Below are 27,227 nucleotides of genomic sequence, written 5' to 3' on the forward strand. Positions count from 1 at the left end.
TTTGTTAATCCACTCTGCATTATCCAACCGGCTCCAAACTACTGACCTATGATCACAATCCTGAATAGAACAGCTCCATATATGAATATTAGCTCAGGATCATAGCGCCACCTATTGATCAGTGTGAAAATTAAGTTGCGGAAACATTGTCCAATTGACACAAAATTGCTCACGCTACATCAGAGCGCCTACATGAACAGATATATATGTCTGTGCGTAATAATAGTGATGGCGCCACCTACTGGCAAACCTACTGCCGCAGAGCGCAAAACGCATGCAACGTGGAGAAGTGCATGCTCGATCGATGATGTGCGCTTGGTCATCGATCGCTCTCTCCACCGACCGCAACAGGCTTCAACGTGCGGGTGCTCGGGCCCGCAAGTGCTACAACGTAGCCCTAGTTATTATGTATATATTTTAAATTATCCTTACCAGAATTTGCAAAAAATTAGTAATTAGTTCTTATGTTACATCAAATGTGTTCTTTTATATGATTTTGTCATTTTTAGTAGTGGTAGTATCACTGCTTTTATTATTTTTATTATGCGGAGCATGTAAGATACCAAAAGACAACATGTGGAGGTGAACATGGCATAGCTGTGTGGACTTTTCACGACACAAAGGTAAACAACAAACACTTTACAGCATCAAATATGGCGTCTCACTTTAGCGGTGTGCTGCAGTTGACCGATCTGGATGATTTTATCACCCCGTCAGGTTCTGAAACTTGTAATAACATGTTGTAACGTTTTCTAACATTATACCAATATATTGGCAAATATAAACATGAACATTAAAATAATTCAGAGATAGATAAACATAATTAAGACTTTGTATCTAATATTTTGCATATTTAAGACTTTTCCAACCAGCAGTAATTGTGGATTCACAGTTTTATTTCATTGCCGTAAAACAAAATAATGGACTTTGTCAACAGAAACGCTGGAGTGCTTTTATTTTGAAACTCTTACAGAAAGTGGTTTTAACATTTTAAAAACCACGTTTGTGACACAATTTCAACAGATAAACATTAAACTTGTGTGAAAGATCATTTTCTCAGTTTATTCTTCTGGGAAACACAAAGTTTATCTTTCTATGACACAAACGTATTTCCAACACTCTTATCATGAGACCGAAAGATGCGCGTCTTCACACTATAGTGTCCTGGTGTTTAGTCTAGTACATAACACAACCTGTTTCGAAGGCAATGCAGTATATAAACCAGCAGCTCCAATAGCAGACACTCTGCTGTCTGAACAATAGACAACAGACACACAGCTGATTTACAGTGAGTTCAGAGAGTTCAGGGATCGACAGTGAAGACTGCGAGATCGACTGGTAGATCACAATGGAAGGGTTGGCGACCAATGCTCTAGATGATAAAAGTAACTAATGTGATGGAAATTCATCTTGAGATTTGAAATAATGAAATTCTCAGACCGGAGTTGCTTTTGAGTCTTTATAATAATAAGCTCTGCAGAGTTTACACAGCGAGCACGGGTGCTCAAAATGGAACAACTGACTGTAAGTTCACAGAAGCCAGAACTTATACAAAGAGGCGTTTCATAAGACATGATATGAAAAAAAAGAAGACATGAAAGACACGAGATCATCCTCTATCTTATCTGCTGTGTCCTTCCGTCCCCGGTACCAGTTAGATGAAAAACCTCACCCTACCGTCCCTGGTACCAATTAAAGAAAAACATCACCAAATAAGGGTTCCATCCTGTCAGGTAGACAGTATCACAGCAGTGAGATACTTAGTAAGGGGATTTCCAATACCTTAGACACTGGTCAGTGATATTTTCCATTACACTCCCCCATTTGATCATCAATAAAAAATATGATCACTAACGAAAAATAATCAAGAAACATCATAATCAACATCAGTAACAAACATCAAATCATAGAAGAAAATCATAGAATCTGCAATCCTATATACAGAGTCACTGGCGATGAGGCCACAATAGGTAGCTGTTGCTGTTTTTGCGGAAAGGAAACCAAAAAAGTTATTTTCCTGTAATGGAGCAAGCGTTTAAAATGAAAAAATATGGAAGGAAATCAGGTCAAACAAAATCATTTTCTCATTAACCATTATCAAAATGTAACATACTGTATTGATTGGCAAAAGTAACTCATATTAAAATGTAATAAAACGTTAAATGTCAACATAAAGTATATCTAAGGTTGAAAATATCATAGGCCTTAAACATGGGGTGACATCTTCTGCCCTTAACCCTCATAAAGCGTAAGGAAGAAAACTACTCAAAAAACCCTTTTCACAGGGTGAAAAATAAGTAGAAACCTTAGAGAGAGCCACATGTGAGGGATTCCTCACCCAGGACGGACAGAAGTGGTATGTATATATTATTAAGTATGTACAAACTTCATAAAGTAACACATCAACCTTAAAAATTCAGAGATTTAAATTAAGGCATCATAAAATATGAAGTTGAAAGGATAATTGCAATAGCTGTTTTTGTCTAGTGAAATCACTAAGAAACACATACGCAAGCTGGAGGGAGAGTATCAGTGTGTGTGCTTTCAGTTGAAGGCGTCAGCTGGTCCGATGGAGATGGTACTCGTTTGCAATGGCTGGCGTGGATCCAGGTGGCTCTTTCAGCAACTTTCACGGCTGTGTAGGTTGTGAGCAGTATCTGGTAAGGCCCTTGCCACCTGCGTGAGCGCTAATTCTTTCTCCGGAAGTCCTTGACCACCACGAAGTCGCCTGGCTGGAGGTTATGAAGCGGTTCAGTAGCTGGATGAGGAAGGGAGGAGGTCACCTGTCTCCTGATGTCTGAAAGAGACGAAGTTAGGTTAGCACAATAAGACAACATGTTATCATCACACAAGTCTGTGGATGGAAGCGGAGAAGATGGAGGAGCCACACCAATGTGGGGAGGAGTTGCAAAAAGAATCTCATAAGGTGAAAGATTAGACCTTGTTCGTTTTCTCATCCTCATGTACATCAGCACCAGAGGCAGGACTTCTGTCCATGCAAGACCTGTGTCTTCACAGCACTTTGCAAGTTTAGTTTTGAGTGTGCCGTTCTCTCGTTCCACAGCTCCACCACTGGCTGGATGATATGCACAGTGTGTTCGCACATCCATACCTAGATGAGAACCGAGTTGTTTGACAGCTTCGTTTACGAAGTGTCTGCCGTTGTCACTGGAAATCCTGCTAGGAATTCCCCATCGTGGAATAATGTCTCTTAACAATGCTTTGGTGACCACACTTGCGGTTTGTTTTGAGGCAGGGAAAGCTTCAACCCATTTTGACCACATGTCGACCATCACTAAACAGTGAGATTTACCTTCTGATGGTGACAGCTCTATGAAGTCCATCATCAGATGTTCAAAAGGTCGAGTAGGTGGTTGGTGAGCTGCCTGGCTGGTTACAGCCACTGGCCTGCCAACGTTGTGTGTGGCGCAGATTACGCATGCCTGACAGTACTTTTGAGCATAGGTGGAGAAACCTTTCGTGAACCAATGTTCTGATATCATAGATAACATCCCCATTTTAGATGTGTGATCTTTGCCATAAGATAACTTAGCATAATGGGGAAAGAAATGTTTTGGCAAACAGGGTTTGTTGTCAGGACCATACCACACACCAGCTCGGAACATAGCACCGGACTTCTTCCATAGGGAGATCTCAGGAGAAGTAGCAGTGGACTGTACTGCAGAAAGAGAGGAGGACATGTCAGATGTGAGTGCAGCCAATTGTTTGTTTGAAAGAGGAGGTGGTAAGCGAGCTGCAGCTTTAGCCCATTGTGTCTGCTTTGGCGTTTCCCCGAGACACCACATCCGTAGCACGTGTGTGTGCAGCACATTTGCATACAGCCACCGTTTTTGGGAGCAAAATGGCAGATAGAAGATCTGTGATGAGACCATGGTGTGCTATCTTTTTACCAGAGGATGTGTGAGGAAGTTTCTGTGTTGCCAAAGGGCACCAAAATCATGAGTTACACCGAACGCATATCTGGAGTCAGTGTAGACTGTGAGTGTTTTACCAGTAGCCAGTTTGCATGCTTCCGTGAGTGCGATGAGCTCTGCTGCCTGTGCTGAGGAAGAGAACTCGAGACGAGGACTTCGCTATCTGAACAAACAGAGAAACCAACACAGTTAGTACCAGAGACAGGGTCACGTGAGGCAGACCCATCGACATACAGAATCAAGTCAGAGTTAGAAAGAGGTTCGTCAAAGAGGTCAGGTCGTGGGGAACACTGGACTTGAAGTTCAGCCACACAGTTGTGTTCTTCCCCGTCATCCGGAAGCGAAAGAAGCGTGGCTGGGTTCAAAGTTGAACAGCGTTTCACTGTGATGTTGGGCATGTCAAGAAGAACAGTGTGATACCACAACCAGCGAGCAGCAGAGAGATGTGAGGTCTTCTGCTCTGTAAGAATGAGAGACACAGCATGAGGAACAAGGAGTGTCAAGTCAAAGTAACCTACTATGTCTCGTGAGGCAAGAACGACTTTTTCACATGCGGCCACTGCAAGCAAACAACGTGGAAGGCCAGCTGCCACCGGATCAAGTTTGGCAGAGAAGTAGGCGACAGGGCGAAACTTGTCACCATGAGACTGAAGGAGGACGGAAGTCATGCAGCGGTCTCTCTCATCCACAGCCTGAACAAAAGGTTTGTCAGGGTTAGGGAGAGCAAGAGTGGGAGATTGCTGCAGCGTCTTCTTCAGTGTGACAAATGCCTCGTCTGCCTCTGGAGTCCAAACGACACGCTCGTGAGGAGTGAGTGATTTGCTGTGGTACAGAGCACCTAAGGGGGCTTCAAGAAGAGCAAAGTCAGGAATGAACGTTCTACAGAAAGAGCATGTGCCGATGAATGACATGAGTTGTTTCTTCGTCAAGGGTTTTGGCATGTTAACAATAGCTTCTACTCTCTTATCAGACAGGGATTTGCCATCTTTGGTGACGACATGACCCAGAAACGTGACAGTTTGTTGTACAAACTGTAGTTTGCTGAGGCTGACTTTATGGCCCTCACGAGCCAGATGCCTCAGCAAAGCGATCGTATTTGTTTCACATTGCTCCTGTGTGGGACTGGCAATTAGTAGATCATCAACATACTGCAAGAGAGCTGAACCCGGAGTGAGGATGAGGGGTTCAAGACTGTTCCTGAGAGCCTGATTGTACAATGACGGAGACTCACAGTAGCCCTGACATAAGCGTGTGAACGTGTAGGCCTTTTTTCAAAATTAAAAGCAAACCAGTACTGGTTGTCCTTGTGGACAGGAACACTAAAAAAAGCGTTGGATAAATCTACAACCGAAAACCACACTGCATTAGGCGGAATTTGGGAAAGCAGCGTGTATGGGTTGGGAACAATAGGCGATCGAAAAATTACAGCATCATTCACAGCCTTCAAATCCTGCACAAACCGCCACTCAGTAGGTTGACCTTTGTCTCTGATCTTTTTAACTGGGAACAGTGGAGTGCGGACCGGTGAATTAGGGCAGGGGACAATTACTCCAGCCTGCAAAAAGGATTCAAAAACAGGACGTATCCCCTCCACTGCTTCTTGTCTGAGTGGATATTGTTGTTTACATGGCCTGTAATCAGATTTTGGAGTGATTTTGACTGGATCACAGTTTCTGATGAGGCCCACATCATATTTGTCCTTTGCCCACAGTGTTTCAGGCAGATCTGAAAGTAAAGGAGAAATGTCAGAGGGGCTAGACAACATTGCATAAGAATGAAGGTGATTTTCAGTCACAACAAATGAGCATGTGGCTGGACAACAGAAGGTTGGAGACATTTTTAGATCAAATGCACTCAGACTGCGGGAATACATTACGTCAGGCCTGGTTGTGGGTTGCCAATCAACGGCAGCCTGGCATGATCTGACAAATGGGCCTAAGTCTTGCCACTTGTCATCATGAGACTTGGAGAGCGGGATGTGAGGGCTGGAATTCGAGACGCGAAACAGTGCCAACTGTTGGTCAGTGAGTGAGACGAAAGCTGCACTTCTGGGACCAGACCAAAAAACATTGGACACTTTCAGAGAATCATCAGAAAAAGGCAAAAACAGAGATTCATAAACGTGATCTGCTGTGCTTGTCACATGTGAGGTGCAATGCAATGAATCAGTGTGCATGAAATCCGAAAAAGGAGTGACAAGAGAGTGCGACGTGGAGAGCAGATCAGTGGAGGCATTTATAGGTAGTTGCCACTGATATGCAAACATCTGCTCATGTGTGGTCTTTGACATTGTGAATGTGGGTGAAGAAGAATTGTGTGTAACCGTCACTCCTTCATAGGAGGATACTAAGTTGAGGCCTAACACAATCATCAAATCTCTTCCTAATAGATTAATTGGGCAACAGGGAGACAACAGAAAACCATGTTCAAACTTTATGGGATGTTGTTGATGTTTGTCAAACTGAGCCTCGCATTTGAGAGGTTTTGTGAAGTTTTCTTTTACAGTGGCACCACTGGCACCTTGAGAGAATATAAAGCGACCACTCATCTCAGGAGATGTGGGCAAATCTGAAGTCCTAACCACAGAATAACCTGCACCAGAGTCAACCATGAAATTAAGTTTGTGACCGTTAACACACAGTTCGAGTTGTGGCATTTTCTTAAAAGCATCACTATTGTACTTAACATAAGTACCACAAAGTTGTGTGTGATCTGGTGTGTGTGTGTGCGCGGTTAATTTAGCAAGCGTTTCTTCATTGCTGTAGCTTGTTTGTATGTGTTCGGTTAGTTTGGCAAGCGAATACTTCATTGCTTTAGTGTCTGTGTGTGTGTGTGATTCACTTTCCTTTCTTTGATCCTCGGCGGGTTGATTGGTCGTCTCCTCCCCGTCTGCCATCTCCTCCCTTTCTCTATTTCAGTCGGCAGTGAAAGTTCTTGTCTCTCCCTCCTCTCGCCGGTGGGGGCAGTTCTTCGCCCAGTGTCCTTTTTCTCTGCAGATCATACACTCATCTTTGGGAATTTGAAATTGTCGATAGAAGCCTCTCCCACGACCACGTCCACGCCCGCGCCCCCCTCTTCCTGGTTCATTGAAGTTGGCTCTGCTATCAGCGTTATCTTTGCTACTTGGCCTTGACAAGGCTGAAACAGCCTGCATCATGGTTAGCTGTGCTTTCTGGAGCTGTTGATCCTTTTTTAGTTTTTCTCTGTCTTTGGTTTCTTTGTGTTGGCGTTCAGCATGTTCAGCATGACGTCTGATTTCTGTCAAGCGAGCATCCTCAAGCCCGATGCAGGTGTTTCCTACGTTTGCCCGTAGTGGGGGGAACAGACCATTCAGGAAGGCCTGTTTCAGATGTGTTTCATAAGCCCCTGGCTCATTGCCAAGGTCGTCCGGTATGGGGATGCCGCTGTGTTGATTAAACAGGACAGTCAGACGTGTGAGGAAATCTCCTACGGTTTCGCCTGGTTGTTGTTTGCACCCCGTTATTTTGGACATGTCAATTTTATTGGGGAAGGCGGTCTTCAGGGCGTTGAGGAGTGTGTTGAGAGCGTTGACATATGCTGCATTACCCGCATCCTCCCAGTCTGGCGAAGTCAGACGGAGGTCACCTCCACAGTGCTGACGTATTTTTGCAAAGTCAGTGGGGCCTAATTTCTTCATTAGAAGTCGTCTGATTTCAGACACTGTTGCCATGAATTCACGGCAAAATGTTTCAAACTGGAGGGCAAATGCTGTGCCAGAGTTCCGTGGGTCTGGGAGGTGATTCAGTGCTTCGGTCATGTCTGCGTCAGTCCAGGGGCGGTAGACGAGGGCTGGGCCGGTTGGTCCCATGACATTTATCATAGGAGCAGTTATCACTTCTCCCTGCTGTTGACGAGTTCTATTTGCAATGGGAGAGAAGGAATCGGAGCCCAGAGATGAGGAAGAGTAGACGTTATCATTCAGTCCTCCAGCTGCCCCGTCTCCATAGACTGGCAGAGCGGTTGGTGGAGGCTGGGATGGGCCTGAGAGTTGATCGGTGGAGTCTGGTATCTGCACATCATATGGAGGGGGGTTTTGTCGTTGGGGAGGAGGGAGGCAGGCGTCGAGGAGAGGCCCTTTAAACCCTGAAAGGGGAGGATAAAGTGATGTTTATGATTTCTTTTCAACTTTCTTTTCAACATTCTCAGTTTCCTTCATGTCAACCTTAGCCATCTGTTTAAACGTTTTTTTCCTGTCCTTACACTCTGCCTCTTTTTCCCACATTTCAAGACACTTTTTATTGTCTTCAATGTCTTTCAACATTGCGACTTTGACCTTTTTCTTGCTTTTTAACTCTTCCTCTCTCTTGAGGAGTTTCTCTCTTAAAAGTTAAATTTTTTCGACACTGAATGACCCGTTATGAGGAAAACCAAAGTCTCTGGACCATACTGGAAGATATGTCACACTTTCCCATCCGTGCCTTGCAGCCATGGCAATAGGACCCTCTGGGTTTTGGGGTCCTTGACTCCCCTTGTTAGCCATCCTGTCTGGTCTATGAAATTGGCTTATCAACAATTTTCATAACCTTATTAATTAGCTGTGTGAAAATGGACTCATCAACAGTTTTCACAACACTCTAATTTAAGACGTGGACGTTTCCACGAATCCTTGTTTCTTTCTCTGGCAAAAAGGAAAAATGCCACAAGAATGATTGCCACAAAATGGGTCAGATTAACAATAATAATCCACAATAATCCAGAGACAATGACTAATACACCTGTTCCAAATAAAACCCTTAAATGTTTAATTTCTTATGTTTGATTTCGTATTTGAGAAATCACCTTAACAGTCACAAAAATCAGAATTTCAACATCTCACCAGATTTAAGATGACCAAAGAGAGGTCTTTGGATCCCTGTGAAGAAGGTCCAGAGCCCCAGTTTTTTTCGGTCCTCTCTTCTCTTCAGTGTTGGAGGTAGAGGCAGAAGATTTTCTCTCCTGGGTGATCAGCCACCGAAGACTTCTCGGGTCCAGACGATCTTTCAAGGGATCCTGTTCGTGACGCCAAAAATGTGATGGAAATTCATCTTGAGATTTGAAATAATGAAATTCTCAGACCGGAGTTGCTTTTGAGTCTTTATAATAATAAGCTCTGCAGAGTTTACACAAAGAGCACGGGTGCTCAAAATGGAACAACTGACTGTAAGTTCACAGAAGCCAGAACTTATACAAAGAGGCGTTTCATAAGACATGATATGAAAAAAAAGAAGAAATGAAAGACACGAGATCATCCTCTATCTTATCTGCTGTGTCCTTCCGTCCCCGGTACCAGTTAGATGAAAAACCTCACCCTACCGTCCCTGGTACCAATTAAAGAAAATCATCACCAAATAAGGGTTCCATCCTGTCAGGTAGACAGTATCACAGCAGTGAGATACTTAGTAAGGGGATTTCCAATACCTTAGACACTGGTCAGTGATATTTTCCATTACACTAAAAATCCCATCTAAAAGTTCTTCAACTCCAGTTAATGACATGCATGTTGCTGAATGTTCAAGTTAAATCTTGGGTTTCTTCTCAAAAACCGATCCAGTAAAGAGAATGAGAGACAGAATACAATTAAAGAGCTGTTGAGTATCTATCCAATACAGGTCAAAATTGTTTCTGGGGTAGAATCACATGTTAGAAATTGCATGAGGACTTTGGCTAGGGCAATGTTCAAAGGGAATAGATTTTTGAATAAAGACATTACATATAACATAAAAAATAAATTACACATAAGAAAACCCTTTCTTTTGCAGACAGTGTCACACTCACATTGCTTATCTAATGTAAGTGTTATAATCTTTATTAATTATAGATGAACAGGACATTTGGACAAATGAAGGAGCCTCTCTGACCTGATGTTGGTAAATTCATTATAGCTGAAAAAAATATCTAGTTGTAAATGGGTATATAATTAAAGTTAAGTTAAAGTTAAAGTAGAGGAACTGGTTGTTGTGTCACTGGAAATTAAATTTTAAACCATTACCTCAATTTCAACACAGGTTATTCTTTTCATTGATACAGAGTGCAGACTCAGGCCTCTTCCATGTTAAACTCATATTCGGGTTTATGTCAAACATCTTAATACATACTCTTTTTCTCCACTGCAATTATTGCTGTACAAAGTGTGCAACCAAAACACAACTCTCCCTGTCCCTGCAACCCAAGTAGATAATTACAGGTTTGTTCTCCAAATTAAAATCTTGAGGGACAGTGTTTAAAGAGTCGCTCCCTCGAGGATTGAAAAAGCTGACGCAGCTGCTCTGTCTGTGACCCTTGCAGCCAGTTTGATGAGATTCATACTGCAGTTTATACGAGCTACGGCTTATTTTTGATCTTCTCACCTAGTCAATCCAATACCCAGAATGCTCTGTTCTAAGTGTTGCTTTATCTTTTACAGGTATGCTCAGTAAAGGAAAGCAATTAATGTAGCAAAATAGACCAGTGGGAGTGAATCAGATGTTGTCTGACTTTTTCAGGAAAATTGACCCAGTAAAGCACCAAGATGAAAGTCTTCAGCTGTGATCAGATGCTTGTCCACTTAACGCACTTTTGGAGTTTTTAATGTGTTGGCTGGAAATAGTTTTTTGTGGTGTTATGTTGGTATACTTTACAGGGGTATTCCCATCTGTTCCAAGCATCAAAATAGTTTTGAAGGATTAATGGAGATTTTTTTATACACAATCACAGATTTTTCATCTTGCTTTTAAGCCATTAAAGACCCACAACTGGGAATTAGATTTAACAGTTGCTTTTTATACGGCAAATAAAGATGTCCATGCATGCTGGTGATGACAATGGATAAACCACTGGACTAGACACTCGATTATCATTCAAGGATATCTTGCAGAACAGCATTTCCAGTCTAGACAAAGTAATTATAAACTCCAAACCAAGGTTATCCTAAAGTCAGTGGCAAGTCATTTTTGCTCGACAATCACTGGCAGCCTTTGCAAACAAAATGTCTTATCCTGGCTTCATCTGAAAGACATGGAGATAATTATCAAGGGGGGCCTCAGCGGAATTCATTAGAAGTCCCTTGAGACAATGTGGCTATTATGTCAAAACCCCTGTCAGCTATTTTTATCATATCTGCTGCAGATCTAGTTGTCAGTGAATTCATAGGGAGGTAATTACCTCACACAAAAAAAATAAGGTGGAAACGGGCAGACAGTGGGAGGGGAGGTTTGCCACAATCCAACACCCTAGGGTGGTCTGGCAACAGGAAGAGAAACGGGAGACAAGGAAATGTATGATTACTTTGTCATCCCGAAGAGAACTGTTGTGGAAACCTAAATGTCAGCAGGAGCTATGAGTTTGATTAACCAGGTTCCCCGGAACAAAGCTGGAGGCAAACTGTGCCGCTGCATTTCAGGTTGTTACACAACTGAAATAATTCATTACCATCTCTGGTGCAGAAAGTTGAATCTAGTTGGAGTTTTTCTCTCAGTTGCCTAATTAATGGAGTGGATTTGGTTGTTTTTTCTGGTGGACTGGTGACCTGCCTGTAAAACATATTTGTATATTATTAGAGCTTATTACAAAAGCCCATGGTATATTGACTCCAATTAAAGTTTCACAAGTAGAGCTTAGTGTAAGTCTTTAACCTCTATGACCCATTCATTCTCAATCCTTTCTCCCTTTCCCCACCACTTTCAATTAGCTGACAGTGGGTGTAATCCAATTAGATTGGACCACAATCTCAATCAGCCAATCATGTTGTTGGTGTCAGACTTTAAATCTGCTCTCCTTTCTTTTATTGTTGTCTTTCACGTCGATTCGCTGAAGACCCCCTCCTATCCAATCACTTCCAGCCTGCGCAATAAATGACCTGGTCCGGCCCACCTGAGTCCAGTTATCTTATTCAGATCCTCAATAATAACCATCTCATTAAACAACCACCAGTGTCAAGACCCAGGGGGGTTTCCTCTACCATGTAGTCACACCCCCTTTCAACCTTGATGACATCACAAGGCGTCTAAGTGCCAAATGAAATATAATTTTCGTCTTATTGTTCAATGCAATAATCTTTGTTAATTTTTCCAATGACTGTCCCCCAGTTTTGTGTAATTTTCCCCATTGTACATCTCAGGCCACCTGTCTATTACCAGATTACGATGTGTCTCTCTCTCTTTCTTGCAGACCGCCTGTCTGTTCCATTGCCTGTACCTGTCTGTCTGTAAGCCCTTGTCATCTTGTGTATCCGAGTAACTTCTCGGCACCTGCCTGTACAGACTTCATCCTTCTGCCACTTACACACAACAGTGACTGACAGCAGTGCAACCTTCACTAACATCTGTGGAGTGACCGACACTTACTATAGACCTGCAGGACATTTTTCTACAGTTTGTACCACCATAGTAGTTTGAAAGACATCCTTTTGAAAGGATGTTCTTTTAAACACTGCACAGTAAAGGACTGAAGGACTGAATATAATGGCCTTTGCGTCAGTAGGGGAGCAGTCAGCACTCGTCTCTACTCATTTTCATAGCACGCAGGAGTTGGTAATTCAGGCTTTTTTCATCCCATCCCCTCCATCACTAGTCAGTTGCGACAGCCTTTTAATTAACCTTAGTGACATGGAATGATCACATTCATCATGTTGACATTCACTATTCACACAAGTGTTATTTGAAACCAAAATAAGAGAGGCTCTCATCTACTGCTGCATGTCTACATGTAGGGAAAGAATGTGCTAATGTTTACTAACTAAACATCCCCATGAAACAAGCTTCAGAGATATTCTGTATCCTGCATGGAATGATTTCCTGCACACATGATTTCATTGTCCAGGCACATCTCTATTATGAAGATGTCTATAATGATGATCACATGGTCCTCACAAGAAATTGTAATATTTACACAGGCAGCTCTGATGTGGGAGTCGGAATCTCATTCACCGAATGCTTGGAAGTAATTTATTGCACCAGAGCACAAGCGAATGGTTAATCGATAGGATCATAGTAAAATATATTTGCTTGATGCACTTTCTCATCAATATTAAGCAAAGAATTTGATGTACGTCCCGATATACCCAGTGTAATCCCTTCACTCCCAAGACAAATATGTGTGTGTCAATTTAATCAAGTGGTCACAGAATAATCTCATCATAAACAGCCTCAGCTGCTCGTCCTCTAGAGTGAAAGATGCGCTCCGATCTAATGCCCAATCACAGCATCTCGTTCTGGCTCAACGCCAGGTAAGATAGTACCCAAGCGTGCCAGACAGACAGACACCCTTGCCGGCAAAGGCCCACCCGGTGTTAATTCAGTGCAGCGACCAGCCTGGCAGGCAGACTGTTGGGTGATTGATGATGTTGCTGGGTTTTATTACTTTTATTTGTGTTTTTGGCAAGGGGATGCCTGAACAGTTTTTTTCCCTCTTAACTTGTCAGACAAAACCAATCATGGTGACAAGGATTTACAGACCTGAGTTTCATCCTGTCTCCATCTCTTAACTCCTTATCATTTGTGTATTAGGAGACGCAACAGTGAAAAGAGAGGTGCCTCGGAGAATACTGTACAGCCAGAGCGACAGTTTGAGTAACTTCGTGGTGCAGATTGGAGACACAGTTTTCCAAGCACTTAGAGTGTTGTGTTGAGAAGCCCAGGAGTTAATGGGCTCACACACACTAAAGACACCTTTCGACCTTTTGAGGAAATGCCTGCAGGGGCCTGCAGAAGGCTCTTTCTTAAGTATTCCCTTGCCTTAGTAGTAAGACTTTATTTAACCTTCCTATTCAGCTTTAATAGGCTGTATATAAACATTGAATAAATGTTTATAACAGAGTTGTAAGTAAATATTATGACTGATTAAGTGTTCTCCTGACAGGCTTATTCTCATAAAAAGCATCAATGTCTAGTGTAAGAACAACTAATGAATGGATGATAACACAATTTAACACAGCGCTAATCATATGCAATTATAAGATATATCAATAATTAAATCTTCACCAGTTTACATGAGTCTTTACCGAGCACCAATTATACGCCATCTTTATCAAAACATTAAGTGACATAAATGTATTCACATGAGTGTTGAGTGCCTTGAGCTTCTGATATATTTTTGGTGTTCATCAGTAGTGGAAGAAGTACTCACATCATTAAAGTCATATCAATGTGTAGAAATATTGTAACACTGCACATTTCATTGAAGTGGTCTTTAAATATTCACCCCCTCCCTTTGAATCTGATGCGGTGAGACATGGGTTCACTTGGGGCGAGTAATGCAACATTTCATCCAATCGATGTTCTGTTCTGTGGGTTATGACGCTCTCATCAGTTCTGTAGATAACAAGCAGAAACAAAAGGATTATGCACTCACTCACTGACAGATAAATAAGATATTGCCCGTTTCTTTGGTGTTTATTTTTAGAGCGGAGGAGTCGACAGATTGCTTACTTCACAAGAGAACCAGCGCCCCGAGGGTAGAGCGCCTCCACTCTCACATAGAAGGCACTTTAAAGCAAAAGCAGTCACTGTCAGATTCCCCCGCAGTGTGTCACTGCTCATCCAGCTGGACTGGCAGGGGACGATAGACATCCAGAACTCCAGACCTAGACATGAATTATACATTCTGATTCACTCTTAAGATGAGATGAGGATCTGCTGATTGAGTCCCACTGTCCTTTAATGAAAGAGTGACATCATGGGGCAAGGGCAGAAAAGGAAAAGGTTGCTGAATTCCCAAAAATTCAAGATTTGGTCGACAGATGTAAGTGGGTTAATATTATTTAAAAAATAGCCAGAAAGAGTTTATGGCACTGCAATGGAAATATAAATAAATATAACCTCCTTGGTGGTTAGAAAGATTTTCGCAAAAACTCTGCAAAAAATCAGGTATACTCGAAGGACTGACATCTATGAGTGTTGTATAGCACACTCTATACCGATACAACTTAAGTAGAGATGAGACAGGAGACCGTGATGGAAAAGACGTGCGTACTTTACTGTGAGTTTCACAGGACAGAAAATAACCAGCATGCAATGCAGGTAAACAGTGGGGCATTACGGATGCCCTGAGGGAACAAACTTAACTGGATATCAATACACAACATTCCTCCCCCTTTACTTTTAATTCCCCATAAGTAAAAGTAATATTCACTGTATTGATTATTCTTTTATAACAGTCCCAAACCTTAAAGAAACTATCTTTTTAATATAACAGTCCCATTTTACTTTAACAATGTTTACAAAATAACACTCAATATATAAATAGATACATTTATAAATTAATATAATAACATTTCCTGAACTAGGGAAAGAGGGTAGACTGCCTCATTTCCCAGACTTAACCCTGGGGTGTATTCTGCCCCACTGTTGGAGGTTAGTCTCTAAACTACATGTTCAACCTGTCAGGGGGTCGCCGTTCTCTTGTGGGGTAATGACGACGTACGGGTAAGTCGACAGTCCCACTGTCTCTGAGTCTGAGTGGTGATGGTGTATGCCCAGACTGGGGTGCATCAGTACCCTGAGTAGGCACACCCACTGGTTCAGGTGAGTAGGGAACACTTTCCCTGTTTTCAGGTGGCTGCAGTGGATGTTCAGATGATGGCTCAAAACCATGGAATGGCTCCAGTAGCTGTTCTGGGTTTGCCATTTGACCTGAGTCATCACTGAGGTTGGTTCCTGGCAACAGTTGATCCACGTGTCTCCTCCAGATGATGTTATCTGGTGTTAAAACTGTGTAGGACACAGGGCCTGTTTGTGCGACAACTGTTGCTTGTATCCACTTTGGACCTTTGCAGTAGTTCCGAGCAAGAACTCTCTCACCAGCTCTGAAGCTTCTGTCTTTCGCTTTGCTCCGTCTCTCCACCTGTGCTCTCTGTTGTGTCTGTACGACCTGCTTAGTCTTCAGTGGTCTCAGAAGGTCAAGTCGTGTGCGAAGCTGTCTTTTCATCATGGCTGACGCGGGGGCCACTTTGGTTGTAGCATGGGGGATGTTTCTGTAGGTCAACAGGAAGGCGCTTAGGCGCTTGTTGAGCGTTCCGTTTCCTTGTGATGATTTTAGAGCTTGCTTCATCGTCTGCACAAATCTTTCCGCTAGGCCATTTGTGGCGGGATGATAGGGAGCTGACTTGATGTGCTGAATTCCGTTTGCTTCCATGAATGACTGGAACTCTTCAGATACCAGTTGGGGGCCGTTATCGCTAACGAGTTGCATAGGTAATCCAAAGCGACTGAAGATGGACCGTAGCTCCTCGATGGTTCTATCTGATGAAGTGCTCTTCATTATGGCGACCTCTGGCCATTTGCTGTGTGCGTCAACTACGACTAAGAACATACAATCCTCCAGTGGACCTGCAAAATCTATGTGAATTCTCTGCCAAGGCTCCTCTGGGAAGTCCCATGGGTGTAGTGGCGCTAGCTGAGGCATGTTTCTCATCTTTTGACATGCAGAACATGACCTGACCCTGTCTTCGATAGCTGCGTCTTAGCCTGGCCACCAAAAGTAGCTGCGCTATCTCCTTCATTCGCACCATGCCACAGTGCCCTGAATGGAATTCCTCAAGCACCTGCTTTCTCAGTGGCGACGGAATGATAACTCGAAAACCCCATAACAAGCATCCAGCCTGCACTGTGAGCTCGTTCCTCCTCACCAGGTAAGGCTTTAGGCTGTCTGACAGCTCTCTTTCTCTCCCATGAGTGATGATGTCCATGACCTCAGACATCGCTGGGTCAGTGCGGGTGAACTTCTTCACGTGGGCTGAGGTAACTGGGGCGTTGCTCACTTCCTTGAAGTAGAAGATTTTAGCCTCGGAGTACTTCGTGTGTGAGACAGGTAAGGGAAGCCTTGAGAGGCCGTCTGCATTAGAGTGCTGCTCAGCTCTTCTGTACTTGATGTCATACTGGTGAGCAGACAATAGTAATGCCCATCGCTGCATGCGGCTGGCTGCTAGCGATGGAATTCCAGTGTGGGGACCAAAGATGGAGGTGAGTGGTCTATGGTCTGTGAGCAGCGTGAATCGTTTTCCGAACAGAAACTGATGGAATTTCTTAACTCCGAAGATTATAGAGAGTGCTTCGCGCTCTATCTGTGCATAATTGCTCTCTGCTTTGCTTAAAGTCTGTGATGCGAAAGCAATTGCCCTTTCTTCACCTGATGGCATTATGTGTGAGATCACAGCACCAACACCATAAGGCGATGCGTCACACGCTAACTGTAATGGCAAGTCGGGGTTAAAGTGTGTGAGGGCTTCTGAATGGACTAAGGCTCTTTTAGCTTCCTTAAAAGCTTCCTCACATCTGTCTGACCACTTCCACTGTGTGGTTTTGTTCAACAGTTCATGCAGTGGTTTTAACATGTTTGATAGGTTCGGCACAAACTTTGCATAGTACGTCAGTAGTCCCAAGAATGATCGCAGCTGACTCACATTTTGTGGGGATGGAGCTTCCTCGACAGCTTTTACCTTAGATGGTGCCTTGTGCAGCCCAGCACCGTCGATAATGTGGCCCAGGTACTCAACGGAAGACTGGAAAAACTCACATTTGTCCGTCCGGACCCGCAGTCCGTACTCCTCCAGTCTCTTAAGTGCAGCGTCAAGGTTTGTCAGGTGCTCCTGTTCGTCTTTACCAGTGATGAGAAGGTCATCGAGGTAGCACTGGACACCGGTGAGCCCACTCAGTATCTGGTCCATAGCTCTCTGGAACAAAGCCGGGGCTGAGGTGATCCCAAAGGGAAGCCTCCGGTACCTGAACAGTCCTTTGTGAGTCACTATTGTCAACAGTTCTTGTGATTCTTCGTCAACATGCATTTGAAGATAGGCCTGACATAAGTCTATCTTACTGAATTTCTGTCCTCCAGCTAAACCAGCAAACAGATCATCAATGAGGGGTAATGGATACTGTTCAGCTGTCAGGACAGGGTTAACAGTGACTTTGAAGTCACCACAAAGTCTGATGGATCCGTCTTTCTTCATGACTGGAACAACTGGTGTAGCCCATTCACTAACACTTACTGGGTCCAGTACTTCACTCTTGACTAGTTTGTCTAGTTCAGCTTCAACTTTTGGCTTTATGGCATATGGAACAGGCCTGGCTTTGAAGCATTTGGGCTTACTGTTTGGTTTCACTGTCAATTTAACTGTTATGTCCTTCATACTACCAAGTTCTCCTTTGAATATTTCAGCATGTTTCCTCAATATTCCTTGTAGGTTTATGTCCTCAACTTTTGCAACCATATGAATTTCCTGCCAGTTTAATTTGATCTTTTCCAGCCATGTGCGTCCTAGCAAAGCTGGCTGACTGCCCTTCACAATGTAGAGTGGTAGCTTTACCTTCTGTTTGTTGAGCTTCACTGTTACAGTCACGATTCCTCTCACTGGTACAGTCTCACCAGTGTACGTTTTCAGGGTGATCTTCGTTGGCTGTGGTGTGAGGTGATGTAGTTTCTCCTTGTATACAACCTCAGACACCAAAGATACAGCTGCTTCTGTGTCCACTTGCATTCGTACTGCTTTTCCGTCCAGTAGCGGTGTAACCCAGTATCCATGCCCATCATCTGAGAAAGACAAAACATGCACAGACTCTTCCCCTTCCGATGGGGTGTCACTTTGGTCTTCCTCTGTGTGTTCCAGTTCGTGCACTTTCTTTTTGTACTTCCTGAAGTCACTTTTCCTTTGTTCAGTATTTTTGTTTGACTGTCCATTTTTGCTTTTACACACACGCTCAATGTGACCCTTTTTGCCACAACTTCTGCAGTCTAAGTCTTTGCACCAACACTCCTCTGCTTGGTGACCTGGTTTCCCACAGCGATAGCATGGCTTGCCACCTACTGTTTTGTATCTGAAATCCGTTGACACCTTATGCACTTGGGTTGATGCACTTAGCTGCTGAGCATCTTTGTTTGCCATTTCCATTGAAGTACTCACTTCTATTGCCTTCTGCAATGTTAAGTCACTCTCAGTCAATAGACGTTTCTGGATTGTCCCACTGCGCATGCCACACACTAACCTATCACGTATAGTGTCATTTAGAGAACGTCCAAAGTCACAGTGTTCTGATAATTGTTTCAGTACAGCCACAAACTGTGAGATTGACTCCCCCTCCTCTTGATTTCTCTTGTGGAACCTGAACCGCTCAGCAATGATCAGTGGTTTAGGAGAATAATGTGCTCTTAAAGTAGCGACTATTTCATCATAACTTCTGTTACCAGGCTTTTCAGGTGTTACTAGGCTGCGCAGTAGGTTGAACGTTTTTCCTCCCATGACAGTCAAAAACGTTGGCACAATCACGTCGGCTTTGATGCTATTTGCTAACAAAAAGTACTCAAAACGTTCTGTGTATGAACTCCATTGTTCTACAGATTCATCAAATGGTCCTATATTTCCAATCAGTGCAGCCATCGTGTCACTGTTACTCACTGCCCTTATATTTCAACCTTCGCGAAGAATCTCTTTTCTCCCGTGGCGCACTTTTCCTCTCCTGCTGACGTGCCGTTAAAAGCCAATGAGCCGTTGGAGGCTTACCAGCCGTTGGAAGCTAACGGCGACGAGCCGTTGGAAACTTACGAGCCGTTGAAAGCTTCGAAGCTTCACTCTTCACCAGCTACCTCCTCGTCTTCTCCGTGTCTTCTCCGTAACTTCTCCGTATTAAACTCGTACTTTTCACCGAAAATAATAAAACAAACGTGAGAACGTTTCTTCCTCGTCGCCAGTTTTGTTGTATAGCACACTCTATACCGATACAACTTAAGTAGAGATGAGACAGGAGACCGTGATGGAAAAGACGTGCGTACTTTACTGTGAGTTTCACAGGACAGAAAATAACCAGCATGCAATGCAGGTAAACAGTGGGGCATTACGGATGCCCTGAGGGAACAAACTTAACTGGATATCAATACACAACAATGAGTATGTGCAATTTGGTGCAGCTTGATTTAATGGAGACTGTTGGCAGAGGTAAAGACTCAATTGAGTGCAATTCTAGTTTAAATAAGCTGGTGTTTTTACTGTTAAATGCTCTTAAGACAAAAGAATGAAAAAAAATTCTTGTTTTCATAATCAATGCGTTCTTTGCCTCCTTTTTTTCAAAATTCCTATATTAAAAATGGGCAATGGTTCTGATGCAAATTCAACTCGTGTCTTCTCTTGATGAGAGGTTTCACCATCAAAACCTCTCAGGAAACAACCTGATGAATGTATGCTCTAAAAAGAAAAAAAGATAAAGGTTTCCATGTGTTTCATTTCTCAGTAAACAGGATGGATGTCTTAATCATACCCTGAGTCGGCGACAGTCACTCAAGCACTTGCGACAACCACTACCCACACAAACCTTCATGCCCCCAAGCATTCTTCTTGCACACGCCAAAACACATGCGCCCACAACCCCTACATTACATACCAGTAGATAATTTGCCAACAGAATGTCTTTGAGCGAAAGGATGACTGATATATTCATCTAGTGACACTCATTATCGTTCACTAATTGCCAGGTATAGGACAAATTATATCTCCCCTGCAGTAATTGTTTGGAGTGTGTCTCAAGCGATCACAGTGTCATACAGTATTTCTCTGTCTTCTTTGTGAACGTCATCTCACAGTCTCCCACCAGTAATGAAATGCGGCAGATGAGACAATTTGCAACAGAGTTGTACTTCGAGGGCAAAGCCACAGCCACCATATTTCAACTCTTTAGTGTTTTGTACCTATAATCAAGCCACGTTTTCCTCAGCTACCTAGCTTGATGCTGCTGAGAAGCTGAAGAGCTGGGAGCTTGATTGTAAAGAATTGCAGGTCTGTTCTGGGAGTGTGCTTTTCCCCCCTCTGTTGGTGATTGCCTGGCAAAACCTAAGAGAAATGAGAAATACAAGCTGAAGTGTAGTTCTACTTGATGACTTCTGGTGCTTCAGGTTGTGCTCTTTTTAAAGAGACCAGCGCTGTCGAGCCTTAATCTCTCCCCAAAAGGAGAAATCATCATTATCTCAACTTGTTTGTCTGCTGAAACGCAAGGGCTGCTTGTTCTTCAAATGGGCCTGTGATCCAGCTATCACATCCAGCAACAAGTCTTAGTGTCTCCATGACAGGAAACTGATCATATTCCCACTGCTGAATGCAGATTGGAAGCCTTACTCCCTGCAACCCTTGCAAATCATCAGAGAGGGAGTTTGATTTACAGGGGAGGTAGCCACAAAAGCATCATGGCAGATGCTTAGACAGTATCAGCATCGCAGAGTGCCTGCAGCTACAAAACGCACAAATAAGAACCACATGGTGAGCACCAACGCCATCTAGGCACACAAGCATGAACCAATCATATCAATCAGCACAGATGGCAACATTGCTTAGTCTTGACGCATACTCCACAAAGCTGACCATCGGCACAAAATATGGGCAGGGAATATTGAGGCACAACAGCATGAAATACAGCACTGACTGCAGGAATAGAGATCTATATCCCCCCCCCCCACACACAGAACTGCCAGCAATAGCAGCATTACTTTAGTGATGAGCTGACATTCAATTTAAGTCGTGATGTCAGCTTTAAACTAGCAATTACATCATGGGATTACTTAATCCCAGGAACAGGGTTATACAACCTGTTTCATTTGGCTAAAAAGTGGCAGTACTACATTTTAACTCACATTCAAAGAGAGATTAACTTTAAATGTGTAACTTTATTTATTCAGATCAAGAACTGTAGAAGAGTTTGGCCTCAAGACCCCGTTATTTTCATTAGAGAAATAGTTGGACATTTTGGAAAATGTTCTCATTTGCTTAGTGTTAATGCCACTTTCATGTCTATCCATTGAATACTAAGCTAGCGCTAGCACAGCTCAACTCTATCCAAAGTAACAAAATTAGACTACTGCGCTCCTCGGGACCATAACCCTCCCAGTCCACCAGGTATTGAAAACCTCCAGGATGCTGGAGACAGTGAATGCTGGATGGTTGTCAATGAAAAATCTCCGTTTGGAGGGGTATAGAGCCTTACCCCTCGGCCCTACCCCACCGTCCCAACAGGTTTTGTTTGGAAGCGAATCACATAATATGAGCCAAAGACAACACAAAAAACAAATTTATGCTACGCCCTCTTCCTCCGGATCTCTCCTTGGTCAAGTGCCATACCAGCATTTTGTGAACAAGTATAATATTGACTGTAACCATCTACTTTATCCTGCGAATGGTGGCACTGACTGGATTTATCTTGCAGCAGCAATCGATTTGCCTGAAGGGACTTGTGGCTGGAAAACAACTAATGGGCCATTGACAGGACTGTGGTTAAGGACAACATGAAAAGGAGCAGAGGTAATTGGAAGGTGTCTGATGAGAGATTATCTCCCTCTGAGCTGGCAATTTTAGGCAGACAGCCTTTAGAGAATGGAACTGTTGGAAGAGCCCATGCCTGTCCTGCTGTTCTTTGAGGCAAGTTGTACCAAACAACTTGCCCACAGCCTGGGGTCAGGCTGTGGGGTTGCAGCAGTGGGGCAAACCTGCACAGGTGGGAGAGGCACAGGAGCAAAGGAATAAGTGGCAAGCATATTGCCCCCATGCATCAGAACACAAAATTCGGCCTCTTTAGTTGATGTTGTGCCATCATGTGTTGATTGGTTGACCTCAAACAACTGCAAAGCCGAGCTCTGCATTACCACACCATCACCCAGGATCAGCTGCATGATCTTGCTAGAGTCCAAGAGCACAATTATCCTATTTTATGAGGCTCTTATGGATTCAACAGTGGATTACGTTCAAAGCAAGAAAAAAACTGTTACATGCAAAAAACACATTTTTGTGAAAAAACATAATTACCACAGCACAAGGACCAACTTCTCCTTCATGGCAAGGGGGGAATGGGAGGGGCTTGAAAACATAATGGTCACATGACCACAAATGTGCCCCGTTGCCTAGATACAGTGGGTGTCTCACATTAGCCGATGTCTCACATTACCCCGCTCTCCCCTACTGATAATAAAAACATTAGCATGTCAATAGCATTTGTAAACTAGCAAATTCCAACACATGTCAGCTATAAAGTAATATGCCAAAGTAGTAAACAGTTTGGTTACACACAAGTTTATATTACTTATTGTGTAACGATAAACATGCCTTGTGTCATAAAAGGTGTAACACCCGAACACAACACAGATCTCAATCATTTGATAATATCTGTTAATGAAGTGTTATAATATAATGCATACATCATGATCTTGTATAAGGATAATAATGCTGGGCTTCAAGAAGTGTAAGGTATAGTAAACCTGAGATGATGTTTTGTTCTTTGAGGAAAACTAAATGAGCAGGGTATGGAAACCAAAGATACACAGGCAACATAAGAAAAAAAAATTCTGTGTAATAAATACATTTTTGCTTCTGAGCTCACTTCCTGACTAAATAAAATAACAATTCTGACATTTTACCTCTATGAGATCAATTAAAAAGGGTCAGAGTTCAACAGATCCAACCCACAACAACACCTGCTACATTCGGAGGAACACAACACCAGGTTAGATAGAAAAGACAGAAAGGGGTTATTTTCACCAGTTTATGGGATGTGTAGTGCCTTCACTCTAAAAAGTGATGTAGTCTTATACCTGTGCCCTTTTACTGTTTTCCTTTTTTTGTTGTTCAGAATCAAATGTGGGGCGGTGTGGCCTAGTGGTTAGAGTGATGGTTCTCCAACAAGAAGGATGCCGGTTCAAACCCCACTCTCTCCCATCTGCATACCGAAGTGTCCTTGGCAAGATACTGAACCCCTAAATGGCCCCTCATGAATGTTGAGTGTACTAATTGTAAGTTGCTTTGGACAAAAGCGTCAGCTAAATGACATGTAATGTAATATAATTATGGGGAGAGCGTGGCCTAGGGGATAGAGCGGGTGCTCTGCAACAAGAAGGTTGCCGGTTCGAATCCCACTCTGTCCCATCTGTATGCCTAAGTGTCCTTGGCAAGATACTGAACCCCTAAATGGCCCCTCAAAAATGTTGAGTGTTCTAAAAATGTAAGTCGCTTTGGATAAAAGCGTAAGCTAAATGACATGTAATGTAATAAAATGTTTTATGGTCACAGTTCATCACGTAGCTGGTCAGCCAGCATTGTTTATGAAGTTTTTCTGAAATATTAGGTATTGTCTGGGGGGGCAGTAACAAGCTTGGCTGGAATGGAACCCTTACACTGAGTCTCCCTCTGCCCAATTACCAGTGAAACCTATGAGATGCATCTTTATTCCAACCGCCTCACTCAACGTCAAATAATTTCTCCTCAGTATCAAATATATCAATTTCCATTCCAATCTTTAAATCATATGTAGTAAGGGCATTGTGCTTGCTAGTGATTTAAAAATAAAGAGCAGATCCTGCAGTTGAGTTAGTAGCATTAACTAAATCCAATATTGGATTGCAAGTCACATTCACCCATACACACATTCAAAATGCAGCGGGAAAACTCTTTAATTTGTATAATAAGGATTTGAGGTATAGCTTACAAGAACAGATTTGGGCTGAGAAATAAAACTAACCATGACCTATGCTGCTCAGTAAGTGGTGACTTCATTTTGATGAGTTATATGTAACTTGTAAATATTGCAATTTACAGTTGTGTAACTTGCCCTACACTTACAGTGTTAGTGTGTAAGTGTAACAATATTCTCAAAAGTATAAAAACATTAAGACATCATTAAGAATATTAAATAACCATGCAATTGCAAGGGAGAACTGCAGGGTGTATAAATCCCACTTGGACCTATTAAACACTCCTACACAAACATAGTTAAACAAGCTTGAGAGCAGTTACAACTTTTTTTTTCACCCAACTGATCCAAACCCAATTCTGAGGAAATAGCAGCTTGTTGAGAATATTTTTACCCAATCGAGATGCCCATTACAAGCTGATTAATTAAAAACATGCTTCTAATTCCCAGAGACTATGTTTTGATCGGTCAACAGGACTATTCACGAGTGTTTGAGGGAAGAGGTCTTAAATTGTCAACTTGTCCTTGTCCCAGCCAATGGCGGGATTAAGCAGGGGGATCAGGGAGTGTGTCTCTGCATGAATCAAAGCCTTGTTCAAATACAGACACATTGTTCTGATTTTAAATGAGACAAGAAAGGTTTAGCTACTTTGATAGTATAATAAATGTCCCTGTTTTGTAGTTTTCCAAGGACCTTGTGGAAAGAGCCACAGCTGGTGCAAATGTAATATTTTGTTTAGTTTGAAAATATGACTTCTTAGATGAACAAGAAAAATAGAAGACTGCAGCATCTAAATTAAAGATTGCTTTGATTCAGACACGTTTTGTAAGACTCGCCTTCATTACCTGAATACCTAATTCGATTTGCAATCAATAAAGTTTCATCATGCTCATTATTGTGTTCCACTTTAACTGTCTCACACGTCGAAGAATGCTCTTACACCGACAAAATGAAATACCACTGCTGCATTTAAATAAAGTGCAAATGCCAGGGTCAACTATAAATCCTTCACCACAGTATATATAAACATTTGATCATTAACTTGTAGTATGTTGGTTTGGTCATCGCGTGTGCTGTTTCTCTATTGAGTTACAGTTTCCTTACATCTATTTGAACATTCTTTAGTTTTACCCTCTGTAGTGTACCCGACTCACCCACAAGTTAAGAGCAGTTTTTGTGTGACCATTGGACTGAATAATTAAATATAGCTGGAAGTTGCTAACTGATGTTGCTGTCATCAAAATATATAATTTCTTGTGTAAGTGGTGTTTTTCGCCATCCTGTAAACACAAGTTACTGACCATGAAAACATGAAACATTAAAAGTCACGTTGCGTTCAGTGACCAATTGACTTCTAATGACCTTAATTGGTCAGCATATATTTAGTGCTGCACCGTTTGACTGTGTCACGACATGAGGTGATACAAATTTAAACTTGCATTCTTTTCTTAGGCTTTTACTTCATCCTCTAAAAGCAAATGGACTATAGCCTATTAATCAATTAACTACCACTTTCATGGGCATTACATGTAATTGCATTTAAATTGGGTTCAATTCTATTTGATGGACACCCTATCCACCTGACCCATATATAGTTAAATTAATCAAATTTAAGTAGTATGACCTAATTCGACACATTTCCTCTGTGAGTGAATCAATAACTAGCTAAATGACCTTCCTTCTGCTGTCTGGACATCCACATGCATATTTTATTTACCTGTATGGTTTTGTTGATGGTACACTTCATACAGCAGAATTGTGATTAAAACCAGAGTGTTATTACTCGTTCTGTATTGATCCTGGGCAATGTAGCCTCACTGAATAACTTAGTTAGCATTCTTAGAAAGTGTGAATCAGTAGAAAAAAGGTGTTGTGGAGAAAGGTAATCGTATAGAGACAGCAGTCTCTGCTGCTCCACCTAGGTCCTCACTTATTTATAAATTCTCTGAGGAGTAAAGGTAGAGAACTGTCATCAGTTTAGCCATTTTTTTCAATTAGTGCTGCCACCTACTAAACAACCTTCGTCTGTCTGTGATAATTGACTTGTATTGATCCCCAGGTTTGTTCCCTCACATTTGATTGCCAGTAGCCCGATATCAGTTGTGCAACCAGTTACTAGTCCTGCTCCATTGTTCTCTACATGCCAGCTCTGAAACTACATTCAGTCAGGTTCCTTAGGATGGACAGTTTTACCAGTAAAAGGCTGCTAATAAGGTTAGACTATGCATACTTCACACTGGTCTCAGAAATGTCAAATAGTAAGGTTACTTCACAGGAATAAAAAATGGGCTGAGGGGTGTTTCACCAGAGGTATAAGGAGAAAATGCAGGTCAGCACAGAAACTATAGCTGCGCAACATTTTTTTTCTTGTAAAAGATTGTCCTCTTACCAGGATTAAGCAGGTATTTAATATAGATTAAAAGATGAATGGAATCATGTGATCTTAAGTATGTTTACCAGCAGGTACTTGTTATTGTTGAGCAGTAGCAGCAGCTTTGCTAAATCACGTCACAGGATCACAATTTCCATCACGCCCTTGACTCATGACTGTTGGAGCAATGTGATGTTGTGTTGTTTGGTGTTCACAAAATGAAGTGAGCACGTATGTGTCAGGTTCTGTCAGTTTAGTTTGTGTATTTCTGTCTCTGTGTTTTCTGTTTCCTGTTTTATTTTGTAGTCTCTGTTCCTTGTGGGTGGTTTCTGTCTTCACTTCCTGTCTTGGTGATTGTGTTTCTAAGTCATGTGTTGCACCTGTGGCCAATTACCCCTGCCTTCCCTGTGTGTATTTAAGCCTCTGTCTTTCCCCTTGTCCTCTGTCGGGTTGTCTGTTTTTCAAGCCTTGTTCCATGTTGCGGTTCTTGCTGTGTTCCATGTTGCTGTTTTTCC

At 42.5% G+C, this 27,227-nt stretch overlaps 2 protein-coding genes across 2 annotated transcripts; both read right to left on the reverse strand.

The window, feature by feature from the left end:
* Positions 1-1,085: 1,085 nt before the first annotated feature.
* LOC133954189 (uncharacterized) lies at positions 1,086-4,088 on the reverse strand. The gene has a single exon (XM_062388507.1). It carries the CDS (start codon positions 3,891-3,893, stop codon positions 2,688-2,690), a length of 1,206 nt encoding a protein of 401 aa, XP_062244491.1. The 5' UTR covers positions 3,894-4,088; the 3' UTR covers positions 1,086-2,687.
* Positions 4,089-14,864: 10,776 nt separating this feature from the next.
* LOC133953361 (uncharacterized protein K02A2.6-like) lies at positions 14,865-18,789 on the reverse strand. Its single transcript, XM_062387260.1, is given in 2 exon segments — positions 14,865-16,398; positions 16,400-18,789. Coding segments are annotated over 2 exon segments (3,513 nt in total). The 3' UTR covers positions 14,865-15,275.
* Positions 18,790-27,227: the final 8,438 nt, after the last annotated feature.

The sequence above is a fragment of the Platichthys flesus genome, chromosome 5 (assembly GCF_949316205.1).
Source record: "Platichthys flesus chromosome 5, fPlaFle2.1, whole genome shotgun sequence".
NCBI classification, from domain to species: domain Eukaryota; kingdom Metazoa; phylum Chordata; class Actinopteri; order Pleuronectiformes; family Pleuronectidae; genus Platichthys; species Platichthys flesus.

Excerpts from the sequence above, each read along its gene's own strand:
- LOC133954189 (XM_062388507.1), bottom strand. The coding sequence starts at position 3,893 with ATGGTCTCATCACAGATCTTCTATCTGCCATTTTGCTCCCAAAAACGG.